Genomic DNA, 23,691 nt, shown 5'->3' with positions numbered 1-23,691 from the left:
ATCTACACACTTTAGAAAAAGGATTAATGAACAGCCAAATATAAGAGTTTTCAAGTTGCAAGAGTTGATAAGAAAAAAAATTTAAAATTCATATTGGCAAGACTACTGTTAGGAGGGCAAGAGCTAAAGTGTTGAAAGATATCATGGGTGATCATATTGTGGAATTTGGCAAAATTCTTGACTATAAAGATGAATTGTTGAGGACCAATCCAGGGAGCACTTGTGTTGTTAAACTTGGTGAACCTGATGCTCTTGGTAGGCCAATATTTCAGAGTTTTTACATATGCTTTCATCCATTGAAGAAGGCATTCCAAAATTGTAGAAAGTGCATAGGTGTAGATGGTTGTTTTCTTAAAGGAGTCTGTAGAGGACAATTGTTAGTTGCTGTGGCCAAAGATGGTAATAACCAGATGCTGCCACTTGCTTGGGCAATAGTTGAGTATGAAAAGAAAGAGACATGGACATGGTTTATCAAACTGTTGAAGGAGGATCTAGGACTAGTAGATGGTGAAGATCTCACGCTGATTACAGATATGCAAAAGGTATGTGTACTATTTTATTTTGTATTTATCTTTATCAATTTTCATATATTTGTTATTATAACATATCTAGAACTATTATAGGGATAAATAGGAGCAATTTTAAATTTTTTACCTCTTGCTGAACATAGAATGTGTGCTGGACACATCTTAGCTAACTGGGCTAAGGACTGGAGAGGTCTCCAAAGAAGACAACAGTTTTGGTCTATTGCAAAGAGTACCTTTGAATCTCAATTGAGGAAAAATGTTGCAAAGATGAAGTTGCTTGGTCCAGAAAAAATGATGGATGATCTTATGTACTATAACATAGAGTACTGGTGTAAGGTTTACTTTAATACTCAAGTAAAATGTGATTCTATAGACAACAATATGTCTGAGTGCTTTAATTCATAGATCTTGGCAGCCAGGCACAAGACAATTATTACTATGCTTGATGAGATAAGAGTAAAGATGATGACAAGAATAGCCGAGTTAAGAGAGTTCACAAATACTTGGATGTGTGATTTCTCTCCAATGTCTTTGAAGGTACTACATGAGAATATTGATAGGTCAATGAATTTCAATATTGAATTTAATGGAGTTGATGAATTTGAAGTGAAAGAAGGGACATTTCAACACAATGTGGATCTTGGTAGGTGGACTTGTAGTTGTAGGGTATGACAGTTAAAAGGCATACCATGTGCACATGTTGTGGCTGTCATTTACTTTAAGAAATGTGAACCTCTTGACTACATTGACAACTGCTATAGTAAGGCAACTTACTTGAGGACTTATGCCAATGTCCTTCAACCTGTCACAAACATGGAGATGTGGCCTGTATCTACTAACCCCACAGTTGCACCACCAGAAATAAAAAGCATGTCTGGCAGGCCAGGTAAACTTAGAAAGAAGAAAGCCAGTGAGAGTAAAAAATCTGGAAAGCTACCTAGAACTGGACTTGCCATGACATGTAGTAACTGTAATGTTAGAGGCCACAACAAGAGAGGATGTCCACAAAGGGTTGAGTCATCAACAAGGGAAGAACCATCAAATACAGACAAGGGAAATGGCAAAACTTCAGGTTTAGGCAGACCAAAGGTAACATCTTTACCTTTAATTTGGTATGTGATAGAGATCTCATATGTAATAACTACAATTATTTTTAACTATATTTATAAAAAACACAAACAGAAGGTGAGCATTCTACAAAGAGGTCAAGAGGAAGACCACCTGCAGCACCTAGTGCATCTCCAGGACCTGCAAAGAGGTCAAGAGGAAGACCACCTACAGCACCTAGTGCATCTGCAGCACTACAAAAGGTGCAAGAGGAAGACCACCTATTGCACCTGCAGCACCTAATGCATCTGCAGCACTTGCAAAGAGTGCAAGAAGAAGACCACCTGCAGCAGAGCTAGTGCACCTCCTCCATGTCCATCACCTGCTAATTACCATGTTGGATCTTCTACACCTGTTGATTACCAGTTAACTAATAGTAACAAAGGAAGAGGAAGGGGTAGGGGAAACACAACCTCATACAAAATGCAAGCAGTCATTGGAATGGGTGTGTTTCAAGATGAAAATGGATTCAAAGCTCTTAATGTAAGTGTTTTCTATTAATTCAATTATACTATTTTTTTTATGTTTAACTACAAACTCAACTCACTCACTAATTATTTCATAATTTGAATACAACCTGGGATGTCAAGTTATAAGATCTTCTCTACTGGTACAACAAAGGTGACAAAATCTGTTGACGTTACTGGTGATATTGGTTACAAACCAAGTACTGCACCCAAGTTGAAATGAAATGGAAAGGCAGCAATCTCAACAAGAAAACTTCAAGAAATGAGAAACAATCCAATCTAGGAAGTAATGATATTGTAGTACTGTTTTAAGTAGGCATGAAAATATTTCCCATTTTGAATGATGATGTATTAGTATTGAACATCAAATTATGTTTTTGTTTTTGGTTTTTGGTTTTTGATTGTAGTTTGACCTTATGTGAGGCCTGTTTTACAATTGATTATGTCAATTAAAGGCCTTCTATTTTACAAATGGTGTTATGTTTATTCAATTTCTCTCGTATTTGTTGTAATATAGACACTACTATATCAACTACTTTATCCGAAAAGATTCATGATATTGATATACAAAATTTCTCATATTACATATGACAACCAAAAGAGAGTTTCAATTCCTTTCACTACTCACTACTCACATACGTTATGGCAATTCAATTAGTTCAATACTTGAATGAACCCTACTTTGAAATAGGTTGTTGGTGAACAAGGCAACAACACAAGTCAAAATACACAAAATGACCTTCCAATCAAACGTACACCGTTTCAACTTTCTTCGTTTGAACCTCTTCTCTACTGTCAAATTATCAATCAAAACTTGTTGCTCATTGATTTGAATCTGTCTCCTCCAAACTTCATCTTCCAACTCTTTGATTTTGTTCACCAATTTTGGGAGGATAAATTGGGATCTTGGATCGATTTCTTCTCTGTCTCTCTATCGGAAAAAATGACAATTGTTCTCCTGAAAAAATAAAAAAAATATATTAATGTTATTTACATTCACATCAATTAAACCCAACAAAATCAAACAACTGAAGAAAAGTCACATACACCATAGTAAGGGCAAGATCAAAATCGTCTTCCGGGATTCGACTTCGACCAAGAAGTCTGCATATGCAACAAACTTCCATGTTTGCATCGTACTATGATTTTGAGCATTGGGTCTGATTCTTCCATGCATAGCTTATTCAATTTTGCGTTTGGCATTACTAACCCTAATAATACAAAGTGAAAAAAAAAAATCAAGCTGTCGAATTGGGGAAGATTTTGATTGTTCAATATGAAATTCGAGAAAATTGCAAACCCTAAATTCAATCTTAGTTGAAGAAGATACAACAACTAAATTCAAGCTTTGAAAATGGTGGATGAAGAACAAAGAAGAGAGAGAGCTTTTGTTCAAGAACAAAAGAGATGGAGATAAATGAATTGAGAAAAGAATAAAAAATAAATGTATGGGTTAAATAAAGAGTAAAGTTACCGTTGGGAGGATTATTTGGACTCCACATGGACATTTTATTACGTTGTTATGCGCCTCACGAAGGTGAGTTCACGTATGTGCACACATCAACGTCTGAGGGTAAAATAATATAAAGATAAAAAGGTTCAGGGGGGTAATAGGACCCCCGAAAAGGTTAAGTGTGTAGTTGGAAATATGGCTAAAGCTTGAGGGGGCATTTGACCCTTTTCTCTAAAAATAATATCAAAGTAAATATTAAAATTATCTATATAATGTCGGATTTGTTTGGTCTCGGGTTGATTTTTTTTAGTTAAAACCAAACCAACCCAAATATAGTTGGTTTTTTTTTTCCAATACCAAACCAAATCAAACCAAACTACTAGTTGGGTTTTTTTCCGATTGACTCGATTTACTATTTGGTTCAATTTTCGGTTCGATTTTATACCCTAATCATTAGCACTCAAATCTGTTTAGTGTAAGATAATGGCTAGAATTGATCATTAGCACTCTAATCTGTCTAGTGTAAAATAATGGCTAGAATTGGAGGATATCTCTTATTTCAACCAACAAAAAATGTTTTCATGATTATGCTTTATTTGAGAAATTTTCCTATATTTACCTTTAAGGGTTAATTACTAGCTAGATATATTTATTATTTTATATTTTAAATTTCCTTTTATAAATTCTGGCTCTTGGACTGTTTCAAGGAAAAGAATTATTGAATAATATAATACAAGAAGGTGAAAAAACAATGAAAGGTAAAATGAGTACTTCACTATAGAGTTGATCAAGTAGACACATGAGTTTTATGTGACATAATACACATAGGACACAAATTGTCATGGAGGATGTCAAGTAGGACGCGTGTGTCTATTTGTTTAACTTTACACAAGTTTAAGTGTCTACTTCTGCACATCCAAAATTGGAGAACGTAAATGTGAAATGAGACCAAATTAAAGGACATTTTTATGTATTATGTCCTTTAACTTGACCTCAATTTACACTTATGCCCGTCAACTTTGGGTTTGCACAAGTAGGCACTTCAACTTTTATAAAGTTGAACAAATAGACACACACGTCCTACATGACATCCTACATGGCAATTTGAGTCCTATGTGTATTATGTCACGTAAGACTCATGTGTTTACTTGTTCAACTTTATATAAGTTCAATTGTCTACTTGTCCACACCCAAAGTTCAAGGGTATAAATGTGAACTGAGACCGAGTTAAATGACATATAAAAATATGTCCTTCATTATGGAAATGGTTAAAAAGAAAACTAAAATATATAAATTGAAACAAAGAAAATAGTATATTATATATATGTTCAAAATCTGTCATTATAGTTCATGTTTATTTCATCAACTTCAAATGAACTATATATGCACTCAAAATTTATGCTGTACCAAAGTTGTTGGACTAGTAGTTGGCTCACACAAAAAGCATGCATCTACTTTGACCAGAAAGAATTATACACCTATAAAAGGAAATTGTCCATATGACCCAATGGATCCCATCTTTTTTCTAAATTACTTGTTTCTAGTTTTCAAAAGTAAGACAAAATAATTTTTCAGCAGAAAATAACATCTAAGCATTTTCAGCAAAATGAAATGCTATAGTTTGAAAGTTTTAAAGATTTCGGATGATAGTTCCAAAGTAACAAAGCTCGTTTGGATGTCTTGATCAGCTTATATATATATATATATATTCTTCCAAGGTCGTATCAATCACAACTTTAATTTTTCTCTTTTCAATTTCTTTAGTGCTATCTCGGGCGAATAACTAGAATGCTTGTTGATAGCAGCGTCCTTCTAGCTATTTGCTTGACATAACATTCAAGAAATTGAAGGAGAAAAGTAAATTAGTGATTAGTACGACCTCGGAAGAATATATATATATAAGCTCAAGACATCCAAACGAGCTTTGTTACTTTGGAATATCTCTCGAAATCTCAAAAACTTTTCAACCATAGCATTATTTTTTGCTGAAAATTTGTTTCGACAATATAAACCTGACCATCTGTTTTGATGAATGTACTTATGGATTTACAATTTAATCATGTGTGATTTCATGTATTTAGAAGAGTTGAAAAATCATAGTTAATTTTATTAACTATCTCTGTGATTTTTGGTACAGTTTGTTTGTTTCTTTTTTTCAAGATAAACTAAGGAAGTTTCTCATATTTGTGTATTCTTTGTGTTAGTTTTGTTCATTTGCTTTCCTTCATTTTTACACTTTGCTTAATTTGATCTATACTTTCTGGAGCTATTCATNTTTTTTCTAAATTACTTGTTTCTAGTTTTCAAAAGTAAGACAAAATAATTTTTCAGCAGAAAATAACATCTAAGCATTTTCAGCAAAATGAAATGCTATAGTTTGAAAGTTTTAAAGATTTCGGATGATAGTTCCAAAGTAACAAAGCTCGTTTGGATGTCTTGATCAGCTTATATATATATATATATATTCTTCCAAGGTCGTATCAATCACAACTTTAATTTTTCTCTTTTCAATTTCTTTAGTGCTATCTCGGGCGAATAACTAGAATGCTTGTTGATAGCAGCGTCCTTCTAGCTATTTGCTTGACATAACATTCAAGAAATTGAAGGAGAAAAGTAAATTAGTGATTAGTACGACCTCGGAAGAATATATATATATAAGCTCAAGACATCCAAACGAGCTTTGTTACTTTGGAATATCTCTCGAAATCTCAAAAACTTTTCAACCATAGCATTATTTTTTGCTGAAAATTTGTTTCGACAATATAAACCTGACCATCTGTTTTGATGAATGTACTTATGGATTTACAATTTAATCATGTGTGATTTCATGTATTTAGAAGAGTTGAAAAATCATAGTTAATTTTATTAACTATCTCTGTGATTTTTGGTACAGTTTGTTTGTTTCTTTTTTTCAAGATAAACTAAGGAAGTTTCTCATATTTGTGTATTCTTTGTGTTAGTTTTGTTCATTTGCTTTCCTTCATTTTTACACTTTGCTTAATTTGATCTATACTTTCTGGAGCTATTCATGAGTTTTAAAAATGGAATTATGTTAATTATTTGAAATTCAATGTTACAATTGTAAGAAATCAGACACACATGATATATTGATATGTGTGAATGAATGATCATTCTTTGTCAATTCTGCCAATTTACTTTCTCATGTTTGAGATTTTGAAGTTATATGTTTTTTTTAAAAAAAAGGAGAGAAAAGATACTTCTTTGTTTCAGTTTATTTGACTCATGTTAACTTGACACAATATTTAATAAATTTCTTAATTAGGCATGTGTTTACTAAACTAATCTTATTAATAATATTTTGAAATTCTAAATTTGACAATTTCTTCTTTATATAGTTATTTAATACGAGAGGGGAAACAGAAAAATATATATAATAAAGCTCTCTTGATTTGCTAATTAAATGAAAAAGTAAAAGAAATAGATATTTTTTGTATAGGATCAAATAAATGAAACGGGGTAAGTATATAGAAACTTTTCTGAAAATCAGTAAAAGAATAGTATTGAAGTTGTAGTTTTAATAGGTAGTTTTATTTTCTTCATTGTTATTTTTTACGAGTATTCCATCAAATTATATATTGAATTTGTAATAGACATTAGTTAAGAAATATATAATGCTTTTTAAAATTTCTGCAACAGTGATGAAAATATTAAGCAGTATAATTTTTTTTACTATTCTTAGATGTAACTATGTACATCAATTAGATCTATCCCAACAACGACTATTTCTTCGCAAATGCACACCATGAAATTGACGATGATAAGCTAGCCATCATAAGGAAGACATACGTTGATTCATTTTTTGCATAATTTCTACAAAACATTCGACAACTTATTGACATGTAACAGTAAAAGGAGGCAACAATTTTTTTTAAAGATGATACAAAAACTTTTAAACAAGTAATTTGCAATCATAGACGAAGTTGCACATACTCAAATTTATATTTCTTTGTGTGGTGTTCTCTTCTACCTCAACCATCAATATAATTTACAATTATACTTAGGAGCAATATCCACTTCTCAAACTCTGCAGTAGCTTCAGGTACCCAAACACTTCTGGTTTGATGTGCCTGGTATAGTTTCAAATGAAAATGTGGTATTAGAATCAGAGGGAACCACGACGAGATCATAAATTATGCATATAGAGGGAGAACAACAAGACAGAATCATAATAGGTTAAATTGTTTCAATATTTGAATTTCTTCGGAGATTTCAGAACATTACTTTAAACTTCATAACTGAAGTGGTGTTTAATGTGTGGCATGATGGGAAATAGAAAGAATAAATGGCTCATAAGTTGGATGAAAAATATTGAAGTAAATGGTATGATATGCCTACCCATGCCGGAAAAGGAAATCAGTAATGACAAGATTGCAATTTGCTTTGAAGAACGATGTGTTTCGAATGATATTTGCAACTTTTGTGACTGGGACCAATCGAAAGCTTTCTACCTCCCCATCTGTCACAAACACACAAAAGAACAGAGATTGACTAAAATTGTTTGAGCATCTGAAATAAGTAGATAGAAGCCATTCACTTAGAACAATGCTTGTTCCACGTGAAGACCAATATCAGATACACAGCATTTTAAATAGCTTAGCTGAGAAACTAAATACATCTAAAGCTTTGGTTTAGTGGTTGGATACATATAGAAAATTTAGTAGGCTTACCCTCGTTATGAGGAATGAAGCCGTCAGGAAGCTTAAGATCATAACAAAAGAGGACATCTCTCTTCATCCTATATCCTTCTATGTCAACGTAGGACACAGCTCCAACTGGCTTAGCGCTGATCATGACAAGAAATGGAGAACTATGAAGAAACATTTATACCATATAAAACATCAAAACAGATAGTCGAGTGCCTTAGATTAATGGTTATTATTTCAAAATGGAGAATTGATCTTACGTATGGGAAATAGATCTTGGTATCCCTGCTTCCTCTTCACATTCCTTAATAAGATTTTCTCCACAAGAAATATCATGTGGCTGCAGGCAAAACCGCATAAATGAACATTAATCAACCAAGAAACAATCATGTTTACACAATATTGACTACTATACTACAGTATGTTCCGCACCAAAGAATAGTTAATAGGTTTCTTGGATAAGGAATGAACAAAATGCAGTTCATGAAGTGGCAAAAGAATTTTCAACTGAAGCATGTTTAGATCCAAGGCAAGGGAGTGACTAAATCCGTTATACCAGTAAGGCTACAGGAACATCCATAACGATAATCTGTGATAAACCATTAACCTTGAAGGGTGATACATACCAATCCCCCAGCGACTAAATGATCAAGCATTCCAGGATAGGTGGTTTTTTGTTCACTTCTCTTTCCTAGCCATAAAAATTCCTTCCCATCTTTCTCAAGATAGCCATTCATATGAACTCCATAAGCCTGCTATCAACAAAGAGTCATAAAAATTCATAGGCCTCTAGAAAGAAATGTTTGGATGGCCTCTGGAAAGAAATGCTAGGGCTTATAATCGAAGGGTCTCAATTGTCTCTACTTCTTATAAACAGAGATCAAATGATGGGAAAATGTGTTGTAACTGTAAAAACCAACCTAGACATCAACTCAAGAAGTTCAAAGGATTTCAAGAACTGCTAGAAAACTCCCTCACTTACCACCATGAATATCTGATTAAGATAGCAAAAGTCACATGATAAGAATTGTTAATGGGTTGGGGACCTCGTTAGAAAAGAAAAAAGGCCTTCTTAAGCTATCACACTAACACTAAGTAGTTAGTATGAATATCCATCGTAAGCTGAGAAAACAAGCCCATTATGACATTCATAGAAGTGGTCATACCAAAACAAAGACTAAAAATCTATTTAGAAAGATTTTTATGATTTATAGCCACATATTATTAAGAGATGATGTAATTAGTTTAAGTGGGAAAACTGAATAGCACACCTTTATCCCAAAGTATGGCGCAGCAGCTCGTTCCAGTGCAAAAAATATGTGTTCCCCGAAAGCTGAAGCGACCGGAAATAACTACCCGTGATCAACGTAGCAAAGATGTTATCATGGAGGAAGCACACGTTAGTCTTTGGACTTTTAGCTAAAAGATTTCAGAAGTTGCAACTTTATAGATAAAGGTATCAAATGGTTTGAAGTACCTCATTTCTTATGCCGGGGATCAGTTCGCCCAAAGACTTAACGACATTGGCTACCGCTTTGGTTCGATCGTTGGGTGTACTCAGGTTTGGATGTAAAGTGCAGTAACATCCAAAATGACTACCATAGGTATTATCTTGTGGGAAAATGAATACATTCTGAAATGGCTTCAGAAAATCAGCAAACCTAAATAAACCAAATATATTTACCTTCTCATCAAACAAAACACAAAATTTTAAATCACTAAGAATAGCTATCTGATGCAAAGATAAACCATTGACATAATACACAAACATACACTCAAACTTGGCCACAGCTAGCAAAGTCAGCACTTCAACTTTGAGAGAGTACATCTAGACACCTCAACATACAACTTACAAAATGATCATCTAAACACCTCCACAATTTATGTATCACATCAACATCAGGTGTCCACGAGACACAACGGGGATAAGTTGGAGGTTTAGTTGTCCATTTTGACCATGTTGAGGTGACTAGACGTGCACTCTCAAAGTAAGAGTGCTTACTTGCCAACTGAGACCAAGTTCGAGTGCATATTTATGTATTATGCTAATTCTATTTTGAATGGGCAATGTTATCCATAGGAGTTGAACTCTGAACAAGTACGATTGGCCTTAAAATTCTGGAATTCAACTTCATGTTCAGAATTTTCAAGAATTCACTTTTTCACTCCAAATTACTTCTAAAAAGTCAAAAAAAGAAACCTCACCTCCAATTTATATTCAAATATCATTTTTCATTTTGAAAACAAAAACTATTTTTTTTTTCAAATTTCACAATCAAACAGGACCAAACATTGAATTGTTTTTTTTTTAGTTAAGAGAGAAAAGAAAGGTGCATTATCCACATAAAAAAATTAAGGAAAAATTGAAATTACCCATGGTGAACGTAGCCAATTATTTGGTCCTCAATCACGAAAGGCATGAACTCACATTGCTTCTCCTGTTAAAACTTGTTATTTTTCATCAATAAAAAAAGCACAAGGCTCTATGAAGAGTGAAAGAAGAGTGTGGGGAATACCAAATCGCGATTACAAAGCTTGATTTTATCGAAAAAACCAGAGAGGGCAGAGTCGTCATTTTGAGGAGATTCCGGTACTCGGAAAACGTCGTCCCAGGTGAAGCTATTGCAGGCGGAGATGGAAAATGAACGGGATTGTCGCCGTCGCCGGGAAGGGCAAAATGGGGATTTATGACTGAAAATGGTAGGGGCAATTGGGGTATAACAAATAAAGTTAGGGAGTCTGTGAGAAACGGAGCGATACAAGTAATTGCAACTCATTTTTTGGAATAATAGTTCACTACTGAAATGCGTAACTCTTTTTAAAATAATATTATGTCAAACACATCTTTAATTTTCAAATATTCCTTTTCAATTTTAAGGCTAGTAGGATGGTACCATAATGATGGTACAAATAATTCGGAATCATCAATATAAAAAATGGGTTTGAAATACACATACAAAGCACATGAAGTGAGAATTAGTTGGTTACTTACCCAACTTTATCTTCAAGGAATAGTACTTATTCGCCTATAGTCCTATACTAGCCAACTAAAAAAATAAGAAAAAGCAAAGTGAGAGGAAAAATGATTGATACTAATATAATAAGGTTCTAATAATTAATATTAAAACTCTTCATTTTGCATGTTTAATTCTAATATATTAGTCTAACTTAATGTTTTGCGCTAGAGGTAGACCATCATATAATCGTATGATTTAAAACGTTGTTGATCAAATACAAATTATCGATATAAAGACTTGAGTTGAGTGATTTTATAAAAAAAATTAAAAATTATTGACACGAAGAAGAGGAAATTGAATTACATATGAATTATGATAAGCTTGAGTCGAGTCAAAAACTTGAAATTACAAAACAAACTTATATAAAGTCATTGCACATATGAAAATGCATGCCTATAGCATAGAAAATCTTACACAAAGAAATTCATGACACAAGATGCACATCCAAAAGAGAATGGTCTATATATACCATACAAAATCTTACACAACAGAAAAGCCTCATTCAACCCCAAAAGCTAGCTCATGAGGGGAAAATTGCCCAAGTCCATATAAGCAGACCGTCAACGATGGAACTCTTCAACTCTGAAGAGCATCGTACACCAGCATCAAAGATCCAGTCACTATAATTTGATGATGAAGAAGTCAAATGTGATCACAAGCTAAGAATGAATGATTCTGCTAGAGAGCTACCCGCGGACCACTTTCTCTTACCTAACATGATCATCTCTCTTGATCTAAGCATTTAATGATTCCACCCTGCAAGCGAAATGAAGTCATAATTCTAGAAGAGATCAAAGACGTTCAAAGTAACGTAGGATCATGTAATAAATGATGGATTAGGGGGATTATAGGAGTTCTGTTTTCGTACAATACAGTCAAAATGATTAGCAAGCAGTCATTTGAAATTGTTTGAATCTTACAAGGTTTGTCGTGGATATGGACACTAAGGCAATCATTTCCCATGCTCTCTTGCTCTTCTTGAATTTCTTTGACGGATTTCGCTGCTGAAGTTCTGCAATTAAGCAACTCTATTGACTCCAAGGTATAAATTTCCCCAATGTCTTTAGGGATTTCCTCCAGGTAAATGCATCTTTTCAGAACTAAGCGTTGCAGTTTTGGAAAGTTAACACTGCCAGCTTTCCAGCGTTTCAGATTTGTCCTATCAATTAGGAGGAATTTAAGTTGATTGAAGATTTCTTCATCACTTAATCTCCATGCATCACCATCAAATCCATTGTCTTTGATTTTAAGCACTTTGAGGTTTGGCAACGTAACGATATTTGCCATGTCTTCCCATGGTAAATAAGTACATCGTAAAGTTAACTTCATCAGAGATGTAGGCAGAACATACTTACTTGGCAGTGGCTGAGGGTATAATTTTCTGGAGCATATGATCTTCAATATTTCAAGTTCAGTTAAACAGTAGAGGCTATTGAGCTTCTGAGATATCGTATCTCTTCTGCATTCTTCCCAAGCTCCATGAAGTTTGAGCCTCTTTAGATTCGGAGTACGAGTGAACATTTCATTACTACAGCAAGAAATACTTAAATCTGAAAGTACCTCAAGATTTTGTAACTTGGAACTAGACCCTGTCGTATGCGTACTTGATGGAACAGGAAATGAAGAGATATTTTTTACCTCAAGATGCTTCAAAAGTTTCATCTTCCAAATCTCCACTGGTAAATCAGAGTGTCGTCCGAAAATCAAATTCTGCAGATTGTAAAGCTCTGATACTGAGCATTGAAGATCATCATGACAGTTGAATTCAAGGTATCTGAGATGTACTAATTTTGTTATCTCAAGAGGGAAATCTTGAAATGTATAATGAAGGATTGCCAGCACTCTTAGAAGTTTGAAACGCCCCAAGAAAGGTATTTGTTTAGAAGGGCCCGGTGCATGTTTTAGTCCATTGAATAAGTACAATGTTCGGGTGAGACTAGATGTTGAATTCCAGTAATCCCCCTGAGAAATCCGAGAATGTGAACTGTAGCGATGAACATGAGGCTTACTAGCTGTATCAATGAATCTTGTAATAACATCATGAGTTCTTGTAACCTTCAAAAACTTCTCCTTCTCACCTTGTCTTAGAATCAAGTCGCGCACCAGATCATGAACTCCACATGTTATAGGCTCACCATTAAATCTCCTCTTTCTAACCAATATCAAGTTCCTACTAATAAGATCCACCAAGCATTCTTGTGCTACTTGTTCCATACTTTTGAGCCTTTCATGTCTTAGAAAACCTTCAGCAACCCATAACTGGATTAGTCTCTCGGTTGCAATCACAAAATCTTCCGGGAACACTCCTATAGAAAGGAAGCATGCTTTTAGGTGATGAGGCAAATAACTATAACTCATAGCAAGCACTCCAAGACATTTATCTGGTTCACTAGCAACAATTTTACTAATAGTTTTGGCAACATCATCCCAACATTCTCGTGTTCTAGAAAGTTTGGAGAGATGCCCTGCAACCACTAGAAGAGCTAATGGTAGTCCTTGGCACTTTTGTGCTACTTGCTTTCCGATTTTCTCTAATTCACAGGGACAAACATCATGTTGTGAACCAAACACCTTGTCATGAAGTAACTTCCAACTATTATCTGAGTTCAAGAGACTCATCTCATGAGGATTGCTATCAGGATCTGCATGCTCAGCAACCTCTTTGTGCCTACTTGTCAAAATAATGCGACTTCCATTGTTATCATCTGGAAAAAATCTTGTCATAAGATCCCATATGCCTTTACTCCAAATATCATCCATGATAACAAGATACCTCCGATACTTTAACTTTTTGTGTATCATATCCATCCGCTGATCATCACTACTTTCTTTGATCTCATCTCCCACAGCCAACCGATAAGTCTCATTTTGGACCTCATTTTTCAGCTGAAAAATACAGGAAAGAATGCCCAGTAACAAATCTCTAGTTTGATACTCTTGAGATATTGTTATCCAAATATGGACGTCAAAGCGATTCCTGACTTCAGGATGATGGTATACTTTTTTAGCTAGAGTAGTCTTACCTATCCCCCCCATGCCCAAGATTGAGACAATTTCTCGACCAGACGGTGGCCCTGTTAGTCTTCTCATGACTTTCATCAAGTCATCTTCAAGACCTACGACAACATTTTCTAGATTCAGACTTGCAACACGCCTAGATGAGGAATGACCTAGCAAGTAATCCCTCGATGGCAGATCCTTATTTGTCACAAATCTCATCATCTTTCTCTTCACAAAATCAATCTTTTCTACAAGGGGAGGCAAGTCATCGCATAAAGGCTGGCGTGGCAATCCAACTCTTGAGCAGTGCTCCAGTAGATTATATTCATGCATCTTTAGTTCAATCACATTCTCTATGTCGTTCACTGCAATTCTAATCACTCTTTCCAACTCTTCAGAATTTCCAAAGAATTGTCTTCTCATGTAAGTCTTCTCAAGAAAGTTTTGAAAATAACCAGCACTATTAAGGAGAGATTCGATCATTTTTCTAGTATCACCGATTATCCAACGTGGTTTTTGCTGCATAAGTTGCTTCAGAGTTTGAATGAGAGAAACCACATCTGCATAAGCCATTTCTCACACTAACTATAGGACAAAAAAGACTACTTCACAAACTCAAAAACTTTTTATTAATGAAGTTTGATGTAAACATTTTTGGCAAAAACCATTTTTTTGAAGCAAACACCACCTATAACTCTCTCTGTCTAAGTGTTTCTTTGATCAGACACAAAGAAGTACTAATCCATCAATTAAGAGAACTGGTATATAAGAGTTTTGAACCTCAAATTCTTACCTAGATAAAAACAACGCTTCTTCAGATCGACCCCACGACAGCCTGCAGACGAATCCAAATTGATCCTGCTGCTTTTTTCTCTTTTAAAAGAAAATGCTAGAAATCATAAATATGATCAAAGAAGATGAAAGATTGACTATAATTAGGGTAGCAAAACTTCAGTTCTTGAAACTTGAAATGCAAAGAAAATTATTACATATACATTAACATGGATAAAAAGGATACTTTTCTTGGAAAAAAAGACATAACATTTTTTATTTCACAGTAAAAAATAATCATCTTCTCTTCATAGAAGTTGCAGGACAAAAGTCACATTACAGTCCAAACAAGTAGTCTTTTTTTATTAAACAAGTTTTAAGTAGTTGTCTGGTCCCTTTAGCTTCTTGTTCACATGTAGTTTATCATAAATAAACAAACACCCCTTCTTTTTCTCTAAACTAATCCCATTGTTTTTTCTCTTCTACACAAAACATACACAATGGGGCAACTAGGAATGCTAATATTTCATAATTATTTTAGAATTAATCACAATCTGAAAAACATAGAGATATATGACCGATATTTATTACTCCTTAGCTAGTGTATTTTGGTGTTATCTACAGGACATGTCCAATATTTTAACCTTTTAACTCCTTAATGACAGCAAGGTGAGCAGGAACTAACTGTTTTACCCCAGAAAATGTCCAACTTTTGAGAGGTATATATATATTAGCTATATGTTCAAATGACTTCGATAAAAATAAGTGATGCACTCTCGATAAGAAGATTTACTACACTTTAGATAACTGCAAGAGACTTGAACTAGTTTGTAAACAAGAACTTTGATTATGCATAGAAATTGACTATTAATTTGAAACTGAGTTTGTACTGTAAATAGATTGGTTCAGTTTTGATCAAATTTAGCTTTGGCAAATGAGTCCGCAACCTGATTGCTTTCTCTGTAGCAGTATACTATTTTCCTTCTCCTTCCATGGCACTATCCAGATTGTACTTATATACCGTAGTATTTCCCACAAGTTTAGGATGTGTTTCATACTGAATTAATCAAAGACGTATATGACATGAGACTCGGTGAGAAAGGGAAATGGAAATACTGAAAACTGCAGAGTGAAGTATAGAGGCATATAATATGCACTCAGTAATTGAGAATTATAACATAACAAACATGTTAATAAACCGTCCAGTCAATCGTATCTAGCTTGCAAGAAAATTACAAAAACAAAGAACAACAACTAGCAGCATAAAACAGGTAAAAGTTAGGTACTTTAGTTATTATAAAAAAAAAAAAAAAAAACAGAAAGAGGCTAAAGTTGCTAACAAGTTACAAGTGGCCTCTCCCCTTCTAAGCTAACAAAAGGTGAAATATTGCTTGCCACGCACACCGCATTCCTTTAACTTGCATGATCAGCTCCTCTACTGCAATGAGAAGCATATCAATGAGCACTTAAATTGTGAATATATCACGAGCCAATGTAAGAGAAGAAACAAGGCGCATAATTAGTGAGCAATAAATTTAAGACAAGTTGAGTCTTACCTACAATCATCAATGAGGACACTAAGGCAATCATTCCCCATGCTCTCTTGCTCTTCTTGAATTTCATTCACGGAATTTGCTGCAGTTCTTCTGCAATGATACAACTCTATTGACTCCAAGGTATAAATTTCTCCAAAGTCTTTAGGGATTTCCTCCAGGTATATGCATGTTCTCAGAACTACGCGTTGCAGCATTGGGAAGTTAACACTGCCAGCTTTCCAGTGCTTCAGATCATTCGTCCTGATTAGGAGGAACTTAAGTTGATTGAAAATATCTCCATCATTTAATCTCCATACATCACCATAAAATCCATAGTTTTTTATTTTAAGTACTTCAAGTTTTGGCAACTTCACAATATTTGCCATGTCTTCCCAAGGTAAGAAAGTATAGCTTAAAGTCAAGCTCCTCAGAGATGTAGGCAAATTATACTTACATGGGATTGGGAACAAGTATAGGTCTTTGCATCTGATCTTCAATTGTTCGAGTCTTTTTAAACAGGCAAGGCTAGTTAGGTGCTCAAACATCTTCTCACCCTGGCATTCCTTTTGACTTCCACGAAGTTTAAGCGTCTTAAGATTTGGAATAGCGGAAAACAATTCGAAAGTACAGCTAGACAATCTTAGACAGGAAAGTCCTTCCAAATTTTGCAGCTTATATGATGGATATTTAGGGAGAGAAATTGAGTGACTCACCTTAAGATGCCTTAAATGTTTCATTTGCCAAATTGTCTCATGTATAGTTGGAGGATTATAACCTAAGCTTCCAACAATGAGGACCTGGAGATCATAAAGCTCAGACAACGAACCATGAGGATCATCACAACTGCGTAATTGAAGGTATCTAAGATGTACTAATTTTGTTATCACAAGAGGGAAATCTTCAAATCCATACTGAACGACTGACAACACTCTTAAAAATTTGAAGCAAGCCAAAAGAGGGACTTGTTTAGAACCTAATCCACAGAAGAAATGCATAGTGCGGGTGAGATCAATTGATGATGACTCCAACCAATCATTCTGATAAATGCCTGAATGAAAACTGTAACGACGAACATGATGCATCTTTGCTGAAGGATCTTTAGTAACCTGCAGGAACTTCTCTTTCTCAGCTTCTCTTAAAATTAAGTCACGAACAAGATCATGGACACCACATGTTTTCCACTCCCCATTAAATCTCCTGTTTCTAACCATTATCAGATTCCTGCTAACAAGATCCTCCAAATAATCTCTTCCCACTAATTCTTCCCATAGAAAACCCTCACAAACCCATAAGTTGATCAATTTATCTATGTTAACATCACTATCTTCCGGAAAGATTCCCATATAGAGGAAACATGGTTTAAGATGATTAGGTAAGTAATGGTAACTCATAGCAAGCACTCCTAGACATTTATCTGATTCATTAGCAACAACTTTACTTACACTTTTGGCAACATCTTTCCAACTTTCTTGTGTTCTTTCAATTTTAGAAAGATGCCCCGCGACCACTAGAAGAGCTAAAGGTAGTCCTTGGCATTTTTGTGCTACTTGCTTCCCAATATCCTCTAGTTCAGGAGGACAAACATGTACTACCCCGAACACCGTATCATGAAGTAACTTCCAACTGTCATCTGCATTCAAGAGGCTTACCTCATGAGGTGGGGTGTCAGGGTCAGCATGCGTTGCCACGCCTTTGACCCTACTTGTCAAAATGATTCGACTCCCATTGTCATCGTCAGGAAAAGTTCTTGACATAAGATCCCAGACCTCATTACTCCAAATATCATCCATGACAACAAGATACCTTCGACCCTTTAACTTTTTGTATATCATATCCATCAATTCATTATCAGTCTCTTGTTTGATCTCATTAAAAATACAAGAAAGAACACCTAACAACAAATCTCTAGTTTGGTATTCTTGAGATATAGTCAGCCAAACATGTATGTCAAAGCGATTCCTGATTTGAGGATCATCATATGCCATTTTTGCAAGAGTTGTTTTGCCTATACCACCCATTCCCAAAATGGGGATAATCTCTCGAGTAGACATCGACCCTTTTAGTCGTCTAATGATTCTCATGAGGTCATCTTCGAGACCAACGACAACACTTTCTGGATTAAGTTTTGCAACATATCCTGTTTGCAGATCCTCATTTGTAGGATTACTATAACCTTGAACCTCATTTGTACGAAAACTACTTCCCATCACATTCCTCTCCATATCATCAATCTTTTCTACTAGCAGTGACAGAGTTTCACATAATGCCTCTCTTGCATTTCCTTTTTCCAGTTAGTCAATTTCATATATCTTTAGTTCTATCGCGTCCTCTGCTTCATTAACTGCACTTTTCATCTCTCGTACCAACTCTTCAACCTTTCCACAATCTTGCCTTCTCTTGCTAGTGTTCTCAAGAAAGTGTTGGAAATATTCAAGACTTTCAAGGACAGAATCAACCATTTTCCTTGTTTCATAAATTATCCAATGTGGCTTTAGCTGCACAAGTTGCTTCAAAGTTAGTGTAAAGAGAAATCACAGCCATCAAGATTTAGCAAATTGAATAAATGCAATCAAAATAAAGAAGTAAAGGAGCCGAAATGTGAACTATGGATCCAAGGTAGCTAAAATTTATTGTTCTTGAAACATGAAAAAGAAGCCACATGACCATTCAGACATGTTTGTCTTTTAGTAGTATTAAACAAGTTCAAGTGGTAGTGTGCTAGTCCAATGGGATTTTTGCACATTAAATAAATGCAATCTATGGCCTTGAGAGCAACACTTTGAGTGCTCTCGGTTTTAAGAAAATGATCTAGTTTGACTTGACACAAAATTTAAGAAAATAGAAAAGATTTTTTAATTTTGTAAACCTTATTTAAATTTATGTCAAACGTATTAAAATGTTCTTTAATCTTATAGTTTTAAACATGTCACGTGAAAAATTGAAATTAAAATGTTGAGAAAAGGGGTTATTGTTTTTTAAACAAACTAAAAAGGAAAATCGGTCATTCTTTTCGAAACGAAAAAAAGTAGTAAATTAGGAGGAGGGAAAGATGCAAGTTTGAAAATGATGACCAAAGTCACTTATTTTTTTTACGGAAAAATGTCAAAATTGCCCCTGAACTATGCGAAATAGATCACTTATATCATCCGTTATATTTTGAAATAAAAAATACCCCTGCCGTTNAGGAGGGAAAGATGCAAGTTTGAAAATGATGACCAAAGTCACTTATTTTTTTTACGGAAAAATGTCAAAATTGCCCCTGAACTATGCGAAATAGATCACTTATACCCTCTGTTATATTTTGAGATCAAAAATACCCCTGCCGTTATCCCAAGAGACCACAAATACCCTCAAGAATTAACATCTCAAATTTTTAATGACGTGGCAAGCCACGTGGAACCGATCCCTCCACCTAAGCTGCCAACTAAAATTCCCACTAACCCATTCTTGTTAACCATCAATTCATCCTCCCAAATCAAACCCTAGTTTTGAGAGAAAAATTAAATCTTTTCCATTAAAGTTTCAAGCAATGAGTTTTTTAGTTTAGTTTTCAAGCAATGGTTTTCATTAAATTTTATTTGTTGATCAGGTTTTTAGTTTTGAAGAATGTTACTCTTCTTTGTGGTCATATACACTACTTCATGATGTGAATTGAAGATAAAACTTCTGCCACTCGGACAAGTTGAATAAGGTAATACTAATCAAGTTATTGCTAACTTGTTTTGGTTTTAGAGGTGTAATAATAAATTATCACTAATTGAATTCATGAAAGAAAAAAAAGGGTGTCATTGATGGTAAGGGTAGAACACTGTAGATTTTAGAAGTCAACAATGAATAATGAAGGGAAGGGGAATTTAATTTGATTTGGGAAGATGATGGGTTAGTGGGAATCCTAGTTTGCAGTTTAGGTGGAGGGAGTAGTTCCATGTGGCTTGTCACGTCATTAAAAATTTGGGGTATTAATCTTGATGGTATTTGTGATCTCTTAGGATAACGACGGTGGTATTTTTTATCCCAAAATGTAACAGAGGGTATAATTGATCTATTTCGCATAGTTCAGAGGTAATTTTGACCCTTTTCCGTTTTTTTTTATAACAATAAATTCATTCAGTAATTACAAGGAAGTCTCTTATAAATCATCCAAGACTTTTAAGGCACTAAATTCACTTTATTTGCTTATTTAAACCTAAGTAGCTATTACAACAGACTTCAAGATACCAAATTTAACTAGGCTATTACAAAGCACAAGCACTAATTATTATTTTTTACTACTATCCATGTAACTTGTCATGACCCAAGAGGGTGGATTATACAAAACTACTACTAGTTGATATGGGCTCATCAAGGTTTATAAGTCAAATAGTCAAGTCAAATCCAATCGATAACGAATTAAAATGAATTAAGACAAATTGAAAAAAAATTCAACTTATGATTTGTTTAGATTTATTTGCCGTTGAAAATAAAACCTGATTATTTTTGGATTAATTTGTATGTTGTTTTATATTTAGAATGGAAGTTACAACTACATTGTTATAGATTTCATATCAAAAGTTAACAATCTACTTCATATATATTTTATTTTGTATTCAATTTGATTGTAGCCTTTAATCATACAAATTTAGCATATTACACGTTGATATCTCAATATAAGTATTTTGTACTCATGTGCTACATTCTTTTGAAGATTCTTATTCATTTAATGTTTTTAAGTTAAGTTTTAGCCTCTCACATAGGTAAGTGAAAAATATATTTGATCTATTTTTCAATCACCGTATAATTGTAAGAAAATCGAAAGAACTGACTAAAAGCGAAACCTAAAAAATTGACTGTATGTTGGTTTGATTTAGTTAATAAATTTAATAAACTGACATAATTAATTTAGTTTTACTTTTTAATAATAACTCAAATCAAACCAAATTTCTGTTCCAGAATTTTGCCTCTGCTGATATGATAGAGTTAAGAAAATATTTTTTAAAAAATAAAATTATAACAAGAAAAGTTATAAAATAGAGAAAATCCCGTAACCAAAATCTTTACAGGTAAAGCCAAAAATCTAAATATTGAATAATGAAAGTATTTAAATAACATTGAAGATTTGATAAAACTATAATTTCTCATGTACGTCGTATGTCGATCAGTAATTAAAATTCAAAATCTTACGTCCATGATGAACGAAAAAAGAGAATATTCATTGCCAATTGACGTACTACAAAAATTATTAAAATCATAAAATAATGGTAAATTTAAATAATATAAACATTCCAAGCAACAAATTAAAATTTAAAAATATAACTAAAAACTTTCGATCGTTAACTTCTAATTATAAATATAATTAATTGTTAAAACCAAAATTATTTAGAATTGCATATTTTTTTTAATTATTTAATTCATGTCTAGTTATAATTTGTTCATATAAGGAATAGACGGTCCAACTTCAAGTTAAAATAGGATTTGCACTATTATAAATAATGGTTCTTTCTACTTATTTTTCTTATTTTCCTTCTCACGCAAGTCCATGACTAAATAAATTTTCCAAATCTCTTATCCAAGTGTGATTTTTTTCATACTTTTTCTTAAATCCTTACTAATATTTTCAAGCAATGATAATAATAATAACAGAGAAATTTACATTGTACATCTTAAGTCGTCACCTAATGACTCGAATTTTGAAAATTTGAATAAATGGCATCATTCATTTTTGAACCTAAACGAATCGTCACAAATTGTTTATTCTTATCGCAATGTGTTGAATGGCTTTGCTGCTAGGCTTACTCTGCAAGAAGTTGCAGCTTTGAAAAATAGCTAAGGGATCTTATCAGTCCGACCGCGACAAATTTTTCATCCACAAACTACTCATACTACAAATTTTTTGGGGATACAACAGAGTAAAGGATCATCAGGTAGCTTATGGGAAAAATCAAATTATGGTAAAGGTATGATAATTGGAGTTGTAGATACCGGAATTACGCCTGATCATCCATCTTTTCACGACGAAGGAATGCCCCCTCCCCCTGCTAGGTGGAAGGGGAAGTGTGAATTCTACTCTCGGTCGTCTTGTAATAACAAACTTATTGGAGCAAGATATTTTCATGAATCGGGTAATGGGACACCTCTCGATGAAAATGGACATGGTACACATACTTCAAGCATTGCTGCTGGAAATTTCATCAATGTGGCGAATGTTTTAGGTATGGCTAATGGTACAGCATCTGGTATGGCACACGTTGCTATGTATAAAGTTTGTTCCAGTATTGGATGTCCTGAGACTGATGTATTGGCTGCTATAGATGCTGCAATCGAAGATGGGGTTGATGTACTATCGATTTCCATTAGCTCAAAGTTTAATCAATTTTGGTCAGGTGTTATTGCAGAAGGTGGATTTACTGCTATGCAAAAGGGGATTCTTGTTAGCTGTTCAGCTGGCAATACAGGTCCACTACCAGGCACTGTAAATAATCGAGATCCATGGCTTTTCACCGTTGGTGCAAGTACTACTGATAGAAAACTAAGAGCCACAGTACGTCTTGGTGATTTGTAACATCCGACAATTTGAAGTGGCTTTGAAGAAGCTTGAATTTGGAAATAGTCATTTTTGGAAAAATTTAAAATCTGGAAATTTGGCAGTCCAGAATCTGGAAATTTGGCTAAGTTCAAAAATCTGGAAATTTGGTAAGTGTGGAAATCAATGAGTTTTTGGCCAACTTTGAGTGGTCGTAACTCCTAGCTCAGGATGATTTAGGAGTAGTTCCAGTTATGGTTGTGAAGCTTGTGGAACGATCTTTCCAATGCCACCGAGTTTGCTCGATTCCGAGTTTGTATGAGCGAGTTATGCCCTTTGAAAGTTGGGGCAATTGGCAGGGAGTCCGTTTAGAAATTTAAGGGCATTTTGGTCTTTTCACAAATCATTTCTTTTGAGGTTATATTGTTGTGTTAGGCTGTTTGTGGATCATTTTTGTTCCATTTTAAAAGAGAGAAAGTTAGGGTTCTTCAGAGTGAAGAAGAGAAGAAGAAGAGAAGAAGAGGAGAAGAAGAGGAGAAAGAGGAGATCAACAAGTTTCCGTCGTGGAATTTCGTCGGGGGTGATCCCTATCAAGGTATGTGAGTTCTTTAGTGTGGGTTGATCCTTTCCCCCACACACCAAGCTCATTTT

The 23,691-nt window shown here is 34.2% G+C and overlaps 2 protein-coding genes and 3 pseudogenes across 2 annotated transcripts; 2 read left to right on the top strand and 3 right to left on the bottom strand.

Annotated features, from left to right (window-relative positions):
- Positions 1–1,340: 1,340 nt before the first annotated feature.
- Positions 1,341–2,324, top strand: LOC125877584 (uncharacterized; annotated as a pseudogene).
- Positions 2,325–7,462: 5,138 nt separating this feature from the next.
- Positions 7,463–11,042, bottom strand: LOC125877896 (nudix hydrolase 20, chloroplastic-like). The gene is made up of 9 exons (XM_049559187.1): positions 10,735–11,042; positions 10,592–10,656; positions 9,696–9,879; positions 9,490–9,570; positions 8,845–8,970; positions 8,479–8,558; positions 8,243–8,358; positions 7,911–8,031; positions 7,463–7,642 (listed from the first exon to the last, which is right to left on the bottom strand). The coding sequence occupies exons 1-9, from the start codon at positions 10,993–10,995 to the stop codon at positions 7,573–7,575; spliced, it is 1,104 nt and encodes a 367-aa protein (XP_049415144.1). The 5' UTR covers positions 10,996–11,042; the 3' UTR covers positions 7,463–7,572.
- A 927-nt stretch (positions 11,043–11,969) lies between these two features.
- Positions 11,970–14,903, bottom strand: LOC125877583 (putative late blight resistance protein homolog R1A-10). Its single transcript, XM_049558834.1, has 2 exons — positions 12,104–14,903; positions 11,970–11,991 (listed from the first exon to the last, which is right to left on the bottom strand). Exons 1-2 carry the CDS (start codon positions 14,806–14,808, stop codon positions 11,970–11,972), a joined length of 2,727 nt encoding a protein of 908 aa, XP_049414791.1. The 5' UTR covers positions 14,809–14,903.
- A 1,439-nt stretch (positions 14,904–16,342) lies between these two features.
- Positions 16,343–19,054, bottom strand: LOC125877582 (putative late blight resistance protein homolog R1B-8; annotated as a pseudogene).
- Positions 19,055–19,146: 92 nt separating this feature from the next.
- LOC125877581 (subtilisin-like protease 4) overlaps positions 19,147–23,691 on the top strand; it is a 6,960-nt pseudogene continuing 2,415 nt past the window's right edge.

The sequence above is a fragment of the Solanum stenotomum genome, chromosome 9 (genome assembly GCF_019186545.1).
Source record: "Solanum stenotomum isolate F172 chromosome 9, ASM1918654v1, whole genome shotgun sequence".
In the NCBI taxonomy this organism is placed as follows: Eukaryota; Viridiplantae; Streptophyta; class Magnoliopsida; order Solanales; family Solanaceae; genus Solanum; species Solanum stenotomum.
The sequence above is the reverse complement of the archived record's forward strand: the minus strand, read 5'-3'. Positions and strand labels throughout refer to the sequence as shown.

What these genes read in the sequence shown, in the direction of transcription:
- LOC125877896 (XM_049559187.1), bottom strand. Translation starts at nt 10,995, where the DNA reads ATGAGTTGCAATTACTTGTATCGCTCCGTTTCTCACAGACTCCCTAAC. An exon ending in TCCCCGGCATAAGAAATGAG is followed by an intron (nt 9,571 to 9,695) that starts GTACTTCAAACC and finishes GATCACGGGTAG; the next exon opens with TTATTTCCGGTCGCTTCAGC. An exon ending in CGCCATACTTTGGGATAAAG is followed by an intron (nt 8,971 to 9,489) that starts GTGTGCTATTCA and finishes TGTTGATAGCAG; the next exon opens with GCTTATGGAGTTCATATGAA.
- LOC125877583 (XM_049558834.1), bottom strand. Translation starts at nt 14,808, where the DNA reads ATGGCTTATGCAGATGTGGTTTCTCTCATTCAAACTCTGAAGCAACTT. An exon ending in CTAATCATTTTGACTGTATT is followed by an intron (nt 11,992 to 12,103) that starts GTACGAAAACAG and finishes TTTCGCTTGCAG; the next exon opens with GGTGGAATCATTAAATGCTT.